The sequence below is a fragment of the Scophthalmus maximus genome, chromosome 9 (assembly GCF_022379125.1).
Source record: "Scophthalmus maximus strain ysfricsl-2021 chromosome 9, ASM2237912v1, whole genome shotgun sequence".
NCBI lineage: Eukaryota > Metazoa > Chordata > Actinopteri > Pleuronectiformes > Scophthalmidae > Scophthalmus > Scophthalmus maximus.
The window spans coordinates 13506652-13519355 of record NC_061523.1 but is presented as its reverse complement, the minus strand read 5'-3'; the positions used below and the strand labels follow the sequence as shown (position 1 = coordinate 13519355).

At 42.7% G+C, this 12704-nt stretch overlaps 1 protein-coding gene across 3 annotated transcripts in view; it reads left to right on the top strand.

Annotated features, from left to right (window-relative positions):
* The window catches only part of LOC118319913 (short transient receptor potential channel 7-like), a 42723-nt gene extending 33166 nt beyond the window's left edge, over positions 1–9557 (top strand). For 2 of the 3 annotated variants that reach the window (XM_035650626.2, XM_035650628.2), the window contains exons 8-12: positions 1407–1602; positions 2400–2621; positions 5249–5332; positions 6322–6397; positions 6701–9557. In XM_035650626.2, the coding sequence (XP_035506519.2) occupies positions 1407–1602; positions 2400–2621; positions 5249–5332; positions 6322–6397; positions 6701–6840 (718 nt within the window). In that variant the 3' untranslated portion in view covers positions 6841–9557. The remainder of the gene's footprint in view (positions 1–1406; positions 1603–2399; positions 2622–5248; positions 5333–6321; positions 6398–6700) is intronic. The other variant, XM_035650627.2, reaches the window with a different exon arrangement.
* The last annotated feature ends 3147 nt before the right edge of the window (positions 9558–12704 follow it).

Here is a 12704-nt window from a genome sequence, read left to right as displayed (position 1 = left end):
TAGTTCCAAAGTTTGATCGGCTGGTTGGACCGCTCATTGTGTTGGTAAATGTTTACTGGAAAGCTCAGTATGTTCTTTCCCGAAAGTGTGTTGGACAGAGACAGAACATACTCTCAGATGATTTGTAACTTGGTAAGGGACAGAGACACACACACAGACACTGTCACAGGTTTAGTGTTGGGGTTAAGGAGTTTGTTTTTCTTTCTTCCTGAAAGGTTTCAAGTTAAAGTACCCAGGGGAGTATGTGTGTGAGGGAAGAGGAAAGTGTCTGTGGTTGTTTGTGTGTGTGTGTGTGTGTGTGAGTGTGTGTGTGTGTGTGTGTGTGTGTGTGTGTGTTTCCCCTCTCTGTGCCGTCACCCAGCGCTCTGCGTGCCAAAGAATCTGTTTCTTTGAAATAAATTAATTTGGAAGATGCCCACTGCTCGAGACCAGGAGCCTACCGATCTTTTTTCCTCCTCCATCCCCTCCAGCAATCCAGCCGGGTCGGTTCTTCCTCCCTACCGAGTCCCCCCCCCACTGTCATCTCAAGCACATGCTTTCCACTCATGGAATATTTATCACCAGACATGTACCTGAATGTCAATGTTCAGAGGTCTTGCAGCTTTGTGCTGTTTTATCTCGTCTCCTCTTCTTCTGTCTCAACCCTCTGCCATGTGAACACACACACTGGGTCGGTGTCAGAGAATGATCCCTCAGGCTGAATGGATATTTGACTCTGGACCACACACTACATTTTTAAAAGGAAATAATGTCTAAATGGCGGAGGGAAAATGCATGAGGAACTCAAGAACTGTACACCAAAACAAGAAACTGAATTCAAAGTTTCCATTCAGGTTGAACTTAATCGAGTAAATTTGATATGACCCCCATCAATTTTTGAATGAGTTTGATGAACCGTGGGTTCAACTGTTTCTTCATGTATAAATGAGCACAGATGGAGTGAACAACAAACCTTTACTGAAACTGCGAGTCAGTATGTGTCTTGTTTAAAGGTTGATGAAGGACAAGGTTGCACACACACTGTAATCAACTGAGTATTATGAACCAAATGATCTCTCAAATGCTGAATTTGAGTAATTTCAGACATTTCATGTTAACGTTTTATGTATATGTATGTGCTGTGGGTGCGTAATTGTAGATTTTTTTATGAAAGGTATTTGTCCCACTATAGGGAAATTTACAGTAGGGGTAAAGTGATAATGTGATCAAATTTAACTCATCAGGTATTTCATCAGTGCACCCTTATGAACCCCAAAACATTAAAGTGTGTGTGTGTGTGTGTGTGTGTGTGTGTGTGTGTGTGTGTGTGTGTGTGTGTGTGTACGTGTACGTGTACGTGTACGTGACTGAAAGAGCATTACCTACTAACACAGTGGGCTTCATCCCTCTCTCTGTCTCCCCGGCAGTGTGGAGGAGAGTTTCAAGACTCTCTTCTGGTCAATCTTCGGGCTGTCGGAGGTGATCTCCGTGGTGCTGAAGTACGACCACAAGTTCATAGAGAACATCGGCTACGTTCTGTACGGTGTCTACAACGTCACGATGGTGGTCGTCCTCCTCAACATGCTCATCGCCATGATCAACAACTCATACCAGGAGATAGAGGTACATGGATAAGATGTCAAATCTGATAGTGACCCAGTGAGGATTATGCCTTGATCACCTCTGTGCTTGCAGGAGAATTAGAGATTCAGCTGAAAATACCTAGAGCTGTGAGAAATCAATACAGCGGCAACAAACAAATCACTGAATAAAAAGGTAAAGCAGGAAAACTGTTGCACATCACTGAAATAAAAATATTTAGTAATATAATAAGTAATTTGAGCCGTTCGGAGAAAACCCATAGGTTTGATTTTTCTTAGCTCATGTTATATACCTAAAAGATTTATTAAAAAAAAGACAAATAGTGGATGAATAGGAGTTCAGTTATAAGGGTTGTGTAAAAGTAAACTTGTGTTAGTTATGTTGTTCAGTTCTCTTCCAATCACATGTAATATCAATTATGTTAATAATTTAGAACAACAATAATTTGCTGCCATCCTCATTTACTAGTAATATCTTCAATTTAATATGATTACCTGCAATTCATATTTGATCAATTTGTTCCAAAGTCTTTAACTGTTTCAATTTATCTCAGCTAGAATGGAACCATGGAAGTAAACTTATAATATGCCTCTAATCAGTAGTAAGGAAGCATAAGATGTCTGTATTCTGGTAGTTTTTTTTTTTTTTCCCAGACTACTCGACACGACAGCGCTGCCGATTTCAAATTCAGCCTCTGTCTCTGTGTGTCTGTGTGTGTGTGTGTGTGTGTGTGTGTGTGTGTGTGTGTGTGTGTGTGTGTGTGTGTGTGTGTGTGTGTGTGTGTGTGTGTGTGTGTGTGTGTGTGTGTGTCTCCGCAGGAGGATGCCGATGTTGAGTGGAAGTTTGCCCGAGCCAAGTTGTGGCTCTCTTACTTTGATGAGGGCCGCACTCTGCCCGCCCCCTTCAACCTGGTTCCCAGCCCGAAGTCCTTCTACTACCTGGTCCTCCGCATCAAGTCCTGCCTGATACTCCTGTGCAAGGCCAACGGTCGTCGTCATAACAACGAGCTGGAGATGGGCATGATCAATTCACAGGCAACGGTCAGCGTCAGGAACGTTTTCACCCTAATCTCGAGTTTCTTTTTCATATATTTCATATATCACGTGTTACAGGTAACAAAGTGACTTCATTTTAGTTTTGCTACGATGATGAATTGTAAGAATTTTAGTCACTGATTACTATACTAATTTATAATAACATACAACTTGTTTGTCTTGCCTCCTTTCAGCATATTGTTATCGGACAACAGGAAAACAGTTTTGTGACGTGACAGTTATAGCCAGTGCAATTAATAGTGAACAATAACAAAGCGACTCAGTAAATCTCACACATTCTCTGTTTGTTTTTGTGCAAGTTTTCTGTATTGTTTTTCTGCAATGGTTGACATACTAATTATTTTTTTATTGCCACGAGTGCTCTTGCTTTTCAGCTATTCCTGTTTTGGAAGCTATTATATTTTTTTCCCTTGTGGCCTTAGGTAACGGATAGTAGAAATTGGTCACTAACTGCATCAAAAACCTCTGCAGCCGACTCGCTCATGTGAGTAGGTCAGAGTGTTCATAGCGGAGCTGTCAATTACTGCATTGTCAGCATATGTAGAGTGCTCAGATGGCCTTGTGGACCCAGGACAAATATGAAATTCCCAATGCAACTTAAGCTTCATTTTTTTGATTTTCCCTTTTTCTCCCTCTCAAGGGCTGTCCATCTAAATAAAATCACTGTAATGAAAAGAAAGTCTTGCGTGAAGACAATAGCATAGGCAATTTAACACAGAATCAATCTTTGTGCTGGCCTTGTCCGCAGGCATTTCCTCTGTCTGAATCCTGAGCTCAAATGGCTCACCCCAGCGCCGCGGCTGAGCTATTAGTCAGGCCATCCGATCCGCCAGCGTCTGCTCAAATGCCCGGGCAGGTTGTGGACGGGGACAAGATGGGTTACACCCTGCTGCTCCTGTGAGCACGTAAAGTTCTGACAGTTGAATCGCAGAGCCAAGCAGGTGCAGCATGCGATCGATACATAAGCTCACATTCAAAGGCGGTGTAGCTTCAATAAATGTCAAATGAGACACTGAAAAGACAGGATGCTCTTTCTGAGTCAGTCAATTTTGTTTTTGCTTCCCATGTGGTATATCCACCATTTGAGAGAAGTGATGCTCTAAGTCAAAGCTCATCATGTTAGTTTCAAAGTGGCATATGTTGAGAAAAAATAGCCAGGGTGAAATAACAATACCAATTAAATGCCAACTCAAAAACCAATTTTAATGACTAGAGTGGATATTTAAGAGAAGCCAATTGGGCAAATGGTAATTCATTGTTCAATGAACATTCCTATTTGGATTTGATGTAGAAGTCGACAGTTCACATGTTTGTTCAGTAAGTATTTGCTCTTCATGCTCAGGCCCTTTGGTGAATATACCTTTCATGTATTCACAGTAGTTGGGGGCAGTTGCTTTCTTGCCAAAAAGCTAATAAAATGAATAACAGGACATCACAGCAGGTTATTGATAGGGACTTAAGATCACAGAGTGCACACCAAAGAGATTTAAGCTTTGTCCACTGGGTTTTGGAAAATCCTCTGCATAAAAGATGTTGGTGACGCACAAGGTCGCGAATGCACGCGTGGCTTCAGTGGAGATGGCGTGTTGCCATTTGTGGGCTCTTTGAATCCTCTGTTGTCCCCAGAAAACATGTACAAATTCATAAACTAGGAGTTTGGATATGCCAATTGATTTATTTGCAAACTATAACAGACAGTAAATCTTTCAAACCAAAAAATGTTTTACTCATCGTGGTCAACACGCCACAACTACATCAATCAGTCCTACACTTAAGTAGACCGTGGCTCCCCACGGTGTCCAACAGATGTGTTCCTCACAGGCTCATGAAGCTCGAACAGCAGTTGCCATCTGGTTGTGGAATTCAGTGAAGTAGTATATAGATGACATTCATTTGCGTCTCTATAGGAAATCATTTGCTTTTGCGGTCGATGTTCTAGTTGTGCAAAAAGAGACAACTATTGTAACGATTGAGATAAGTTTTCCTACAAAATGGAAAAACTAATTCAGGGTGACATAATAATGTGAAGGGAACTTAATTGTATCAGAAATCCTCAGTTTATGAGACCCGTGTACCACACAGTAACAGTTTCTCTATCTGTATATGCTGGTAGAGGTGGTGTGATAAACTTCATACCACATCTGTTTAGTTTTAGTTATGACGTATAGCATTTTAGAATTAATTCAGTTGAGACACATTCATTGTTCTATTTATACACAAAATTATGACCTGTATGGTATGGTCATAATTTTGAAAAATGCAGCTGACTGAAAACGCGGGTTTGGACTGGAAACCTTTGTCAGTTAATCTTCAGAAAAAGCAGCTAGCTGCCTTTGTCCACAGTTAATTTAAAACTGCTTTTGACACGACAGCGCTGAAGGGACACAAGCTGCAAAGCAAGGTCACGGAAGTCGGAGGCGGCTCGAAGTCAGCTAATAGACAAGTGATGCCAAATCTCTTTGCATTCTCTTTGAAGATACCTGCGTGTACTGTACTAGATTTTTTTTTAAACTGACTCCTGCCATCTATTGTTGTTTTTTTCTTTTCACTCATCACTCAACCCTGAAATGTGACGGTAACGCTGAACTGCTGCCTGTATCTTGCTGTCTCAGCAGGATGAGCGCTTCAGGTCTTATCCACGGCCGGGAGAAGAGTTCATCCCCAGAAAATCTAGAAAACATCCCACCAGATATGAGGTAAGACAGGGAGCGAGGAGCTGCCAGGGTTAGGGTGAGACAGGGCAGAAATGGTAAGAGGGTAAAAGGAAGAAGGAATAAGAGAGACACAGAGGCTGAGGAATATTTAAAAAAATGATAAGAAGTACTTGAGAGAGTGAGAGTGGGGGCAGTCCGAAGGGTGATATAGGTTGACAAGAACAGAGAATGACAAGGCTGGAAGCCATAAAGAGAGGCTGGTATGAAAGAGGTTAGGAAGAAAGAGTGGGGTGGCGGGGTGAGCTATAGAAAACAGAGAGAAAATAATTTTACAAGATCTCTAAATAACGGGCATCGGCCGAAGTGAAGGCGGCATTGAACCAGTGATTGTGAGTGAAAGAGGAAGAGGAGGACTGACAAAGAGAGAGAGAGGGCAACATTGAGTGAAGGCTGAAAATGCTTCTAATGAGCTGTTTGGGGGAGCCAAAGGCAGGCTCATGGTAAATGAGCTCAAAGTATTGCACAGTGTAGAAAGATGTTCTGCTCCTAAGTTTGCCCTTTACCTTTGCCCTAAGGGAAATCTAAGTTCCTTCACTGGTCTGGATCGGCTTTGTCTCAATCCCCCCCAGTGTGTGCGTTTCATCCAGCACAGAAATGACTGTGAACACACACAAACACACACACCAAGCATTGAGATGTCACTCGATAAGACATTTGTGTGTGTGTGTGTGCTGCATGTGTGGAGACAGCTATCGACTCATTCCCAGTGTGTCCACATGCAGGGATTGTCTGCTTTAGCCTCGGACGTGGCTGCAGGACATCCCCTGCAAAATCAATACCCAACAATTCACACACCACCTCAAGCACACAACTGCTGTTTTCTACCCCTGCAGAAATTATCATTTTTTCCATGTGGGTGTGTACGTACATATGCACGTCCACACAAAAGACCACACCACAAAATAATGTAATTGGAGAGATTAAATATTGGATAAGTGCACCATTAATCTTCTTCCCTCTTCTCCTCGCAGAAGATCATGAAGCGCTTGATCAAGCGGTATGTGCTGAAGGCTCAAGTAGACAGAGAGAGCGATGAAGTCAATGAAGGTATGTGCTAAGGGCACGTGTGTGCTAAGTGTATGTACTGTAAGTGAAGAATGTGAGGTATTGGGCAGTATTTGTGTGTCTGTGTGTGAGATAACGTCCATGAAATGAGGTCATACTGTACACGACTACATGATGTATATTGTTGCGCTGTACTGTGTGGCTGCATATACCCACACGTGCCACCAAGAGCACATTTTACCTGTGTACATTTTACCTGTACATTTTACATGTGTTTTACATGTCTGCATTTGCTCGGCCTCACGTGTTCTGATTGGTGTGTCCGTGTGTGTGACCGTGTCGTAGGTGAGCTGAAGGAGATCAAGCAAGACATTTCCAGCCTCCGCTACGAGCTCCTGGAGGAGAAGTCTCAGGCCGCCGGAGAGCTGGCTCTGCTCATCCAGCAACTCGGCGACAAGTTTGGCAAGAACACCATGAGACACTGACAGGGCTCACAAGAAGGAGAGAGGGGGGGAAGGGAGTGAAATCAGGAGGAGAGCAGAGTGAGGACGGGTGGTTTTAAAACCTTGATGGTGGAAGAGGGAGAGAAAGGAGAGAGGCGGGGAAGAAAGTGGAAGAAGAGAGAGCCGCGTGAAAATTGCTAACACAAGGCAAAAAGCAAATGTTTTGTATATGCAATGGCCAATTAGGGAGGGATTTAAAAAAGAAGATAGCTGCGACTGCAAGTGAGCATGAGGTCATTGGGTCAGAGGTGAAGTGTGTGTGTGTGTGTTTGGGGGAGGGGGGTTGACGGTTGAATTCTAATTAAAGGCCGCGTCTTAACGGAGTGAGAGAGGAGAGGAAAACAGGCTGGGTGGGAGACGAAGGAGGAGGAGGAGGAGGAGTACACTAGCACCATGAGATATGAAGACGCACCACGGGGCAGAAGACTGAGGCAGCGCAGCGATGATCGGCCCCCACATCCGCTGCAAGTCGGAGGGAGGCGAGAGATGGAAAGCCAGAGAAGGGGTGACACGGAGGGGGGGCTGGAGGGGGCGAGGAGGGACGGAGAAGAGACTGCCACCGTTATTAATAGCAAAATGGCTGGCTTTGCTTCTTCACTCTGTCGGGAACGTCCCTTTTACACTCCAGGCTATCTAATTAATGCATCTCCATCCACAATGCACAACCTGTGACCAGGAGTCTGAGAATTCAGGAAAAGCAGCAAACAAAACTCTGTAGGATGTATGCACTCAGTTGAAAGTTGTTCAAGAAATAGCTCTTGCAAAAGCTCACTATCCTCTCATCTTAATATCACTCAGAGAAATGTTTATGTCCACGTAACACAGTGTGTTGTATAGATATGCCGTACTGTAGCTCCATGCCTCCAAGAGATCTTGTGTTTTTGAAAATTGACATTGTAGAGTCACAAGGAGGCATAGTGATAATAGCATTACTCCAGCAATCACATGATACCTGTTTATGTGCATGGAAGTTCATGTTTCATGCACATTTGAGCAGCTTTAAAACAATGAAAGTGTTCAAATGTGACTTACATAGCTGATGTGGATATTTCTCCTCTTCACTGTGCCTTTGCAGCACAAAGTGTCTCTCCAAGGCTCATTTTCTAAAATAGCAACCAAAAGCGACACGTCCTCGAGGAGTTTTGTTTACAGCTGTACAATGCAGTAGGTCAGTGCTTATGAATCACGCGAAGGCAGCAAGTCTCTTCCTCTGACTGATTGCTTTTGGACAACCAGACATTCGTGAGATTTGAAAATCATTGAGATGCAGAGATATAATATTCAGTTTTTTTGTCTTTTAGACCAGCAGCGCAATCGCGTGGCTGTAAAACACTGGGATTCTACTGCAGAAGCTGTTCGGAGTAATTTTATGCTCTTTCCTTCTATTGGAGACTCATTTGACAAACTGCTGCAGTAGCTAACTTGAGTGGGTAATAAATGATCTTCCTATGATTTTCAATTTGATAAACCCATAATTCTGCCCGAAATAAATGAGATCTTTTTTATCGTGCTTAGTGGAACACTGTTATCTGCAACACGCAGGGTACAGATGCAGGAGACACGGGTTGCCGAAGATCCTGGTGGCCTGTGGGATCAGCCACAGCATCTGTCCTTCGTGTAGCAGCAAGTGCAGGTTGGGATTTTGACAACAATCATTTACCATTAGCTAAATTATTTCACCTGTGACTTAGATTCAAACAAATCCCCAAACCTGAACACAGTCAGGATTTGCCAACATGAATCAGGTTCTCTAAGAATAAAGAATCTATTGGGCAACAATGTTCATACGGCACTGGTCTGCATATATCCCTGTGTTGTCTTTTAATAACCTCCCTAATTAGAATTTTTTTTTTCATTTTATTCCATTTTTATTAAATTAAATCTTATTGGATTAATGTACATGTTCCTGCAAGGATTCTGCTGCAGTTTCAGATGATTAGAATACACCATTCAGCCCCTCCCATCTCTTTTAAAAAACAATTGCATAACATCACAAAATAAAATATTATCGAGCTCAAACTTCACAATGTTATTATTCTGTTTTTGTCTGGATGCTATCAAATGTCATTAGCACCACAGGGGAAGGATCAGCAGGGGCCCAAGGCACCTAATAAGACATTTAGAGGGCTGTTGTTAGACATCATTTGTTTTGGTGGGATAAATAAATGAAGTCTTGTTCATCTTCTCATCATTATCCATTACTGCAAAACTTGCAAAACTTTAAGATGGGTTATTGCCACAACATATATATCACAAATTAACCCTTACAGGTAGTTTTTAAAGCTTTTTAGGTTAAAAGCCTAAATTCATCATGGGTGTTGTAGAACCCAGCACACTTCTTTGCACCATTAATGCTGAGTGAACTTTTAGAGATATGAGCCTTATAACATAATGACATCATTTTGTTTCAAATACAGACATGTTGATTAGACTTTTTTTTAATTTGAATAAGTAGTTTGACTTGTGTCTTGATTCATTTGTAGTGTGTGTGTGTGTGTGTGTGTGTGTGTGTAAGAGAGTGAGAGAGCAGCTTTCTATCTTCTGCGTGCAGAACCAGGCTCTACTGAGACTCCCAGAGCAGGTTTTTAATGATTCCCACTGCCAGAAAGACAAATAACCTAAAATACTGTATTTTTAACTTTGTTGATTCAAGCAAAATCTTTTACTGTATATTGTCATATTTTTGATCCTTGAATTAAAGAGAGTAAACTAGTTGCCTATTCACCGTGGGTGTTTTGTATGTTCGCGCTAATGGTCCGAGTTCCGTGTACATTTTCAGAACAAAGGCTCTTGAAAGAAAAACATTAGAGCAGCTGGACACGACTGGCAACATGTACATGCACACACAGTGTGATAAAACACATAATACCCGCATCAGCCTCGGTATGTGAGCTCGACGTGCTAACCACGAGGCCAAAACATCCTAAGTTGAAGCAGTATTAAAATCGCTTACTGCCCCTTTAATACACATACATAGTGTCATATTAATACAGGTGTATCTGCAACCAAAATGCACTAAAGCTAAAAAAAAAAGAACTTACAATACATATATAACAGTACATGACAATCCATCAACTGGTCACGTGACAACATTTTTCCCCAACAGCAACAACACTGCCATTCATGGCACATTGTCCCAAAAAAATACAGCAGCAGCAGCAGCCCATTTTTTATATTTTCCGGATTATTAGGCAACAACAAATGCTGTTATTGGAGCTGTTTGAAGTAAACATTATGTCCAAGACTATAGGCACTGCAGCTCCAAACTTTCCCGAAGGTTCCCCCGCGGCTGATGTGATGAGGAGCAGACAGAAAAGTCGCCCTACGTCTACCAACCAAGTGTTACACTACACAGACTTAACAGACCATATGTTTTAGAGCAGCTCTGGCGAGGGCGTTAAAAGCCAAACAATCCCTCTGTGACTCGGAAAGTGGGTTTCCTGCACCCACACAATTGGTGTGTCACTAACGTCCTGAAGGCTGCCCTCTTAAAGCAGCACAGTAAACAGTCCACACATCTGTACATACAGGGGGTCCAGATGTTTATCGGAGCTCAGTTACGCCATACCATTCATCCGCCATTCCCTCTGAGCCCTCTCTGCATTGTCTCAGGCTGTCACTGAGAGCCTTCCTTTCACTGTCCATAGTCTGTCATTAGACGAAGGCCAACGAACCGTGTGAAGCTGAAACTAAAATCTACCTTACATGCGGCCATCTATTAAACCAGACAGGATAAGGGTCAATACATTTGGTGTCTTGCGTCAGAAGATATTTGTATCAGACAGTTGTAGAAAGTGACATTTAAAGAGACGGGAAAAAAAAATTTCCATTCATGTTGCCTCGTGACGACTGGTTTTCGCTTTGTGAACTTTAATGTGCACAAATCATGTAGCTTATCAGAGTTGTGCTAATAATGTTTCTAAACAGTTGAACAGTTATACTTCCACCAAAATTGCATTAGGACAAACAACACAAATTGCAGCCACCGTACCGTAACTAACAGCTATGAGGTGAAGAAATGACCAATTTTCACCCTCACTTAATGCGAGTTGTAAGATGTTGTGTGTGTTTCCAGATCAAAGCAGCTTTAATCATGCAGGAAAAAACTTGGCTACAACCACAATTACAGGCTTGGTTACTCTCAGAGGAGCATCTTATACTCATCATGTTACGAGTCTGGTTTCTAACCTTTGTCACATCCTCTCCCTCTGTTTCCTCCACTCTTCCTCTCCCCCGCCGATCACTCACTGCTGCACTATATATGCAGACCCATAAAGCAAAAATGTCAAAACATTGTCACAAAAAGGAACACTTAATTCAACCCATGACATGCTGCACAGAGCACACACACACACACACACACGCACACACAAAAACATGCAGCTGAGATTGTCCTTACTGGCCAATCACCATAGCAACAAAGTCAGTCCAAGGGATATGTGCTTTTGAAAGTGCACAGGAAATTCTATTATCTGGTTTCCTCCAGTGCGCTGCCTCAGACTTTTTTGATATGAGTTTTGGCCTTTAGGGTGTTACTCAATAACACAGAGTCAGAGTGGGTGTGGATCTGCTGTGCATCTGTGTGTGTGTGTGTGTGTGTGTTTGTGTGTGTGTGTCGTCCCTGTGTTTGCATTTTGTCTTGTTTTTGTCACAAGATAACATTTTTATGGAAGTGTCTGTTCGTGCTCGATTGTGTATGAGTTGGAACAAAGCATTGGCCTGGGTGCGTGCGCGGCAGACGTTGAGGACTGGTTTATGAGTGTTTGCCCGTGTGTGTGTGTGTGTGTGTAAAGCTTTAACAGTATAACTGGCATGCCCTCTCTCGTGTAATTTGTCCCAGAGACCCAAGGCAAGGAAGTGTTTTTCCCTCCCTCCCTTCCTCCCTCTCCCCTTTTTTCTCCTCCTCCTCCTCATCCTCCCTCTTTTTCCATCCCTCTCGCCTCCTCCATCTGTCTTTCTCTGTTTCTGTCTCTCAAAGCAGTGAGCGATGTGACCTCCTGCCTCTAAGAAAAAAACAGGGATTCCAGGGATTTGGTGAAGAGATTAGCCTTTCAAACGTGCCTCCCGCCTACTGCTTGGAAGTCCCTGAGGAGACAAACTTAGCAGCATGTATATAAAAAAATATGCTTATGCTTGTGTCAACATATACACATATAGCCGCTTACCCTTCACTGTATATTATTAGAAGCTCAAATACACACGTGGGTGGGCTCGCTCTCTGCCAAAAATGGACACACACTACACGCACTCTGGCGTCAATACTTCCCATATGCATGCCCGCTCACACACCAGACGGTGTCATGAATAGTCACATTTAAACAGCCAATGCTACATTTCTTTTACACAAACAAGAAAAAGCTTCCACTCAAATTTCAGAAGACATTATCGCCATCTGTGGCTCTTTATCTAGAATGTGCACTCTCACAGAAGACTACGTGTCAGTCATCCTTTTTTTTTTTGCACACACTCAGACACAGACCCTATCATTCTACCGCCTTAAGTCATCGGAGTCTCTGCTCTCAGTATCTCATTAGAAGAAAGCCCTCCGGAGAGGACCTCATCAAGACAAACCTCTAAAACAAACCAAAGGACGATTGTCGAGCATTAAGCTGTCACAATCGCACAATCATGGTCATTTATCACTAGAGATATAACCCTTTATTACAGTCATAAGAATACCATCTAACCTGCTCCAACTCATCTTTTACCTCAATGACATGACCGCCTGCAAAAATAAATCATAAATCCACATTTCTGAGACTTTTTTCTGAGTCCCCATCATTGTCGAAATGCCAATATCTCATTTCTGGAGCAGTCAGGGGGCTGATGGAGTAGTGGAGGAAGGG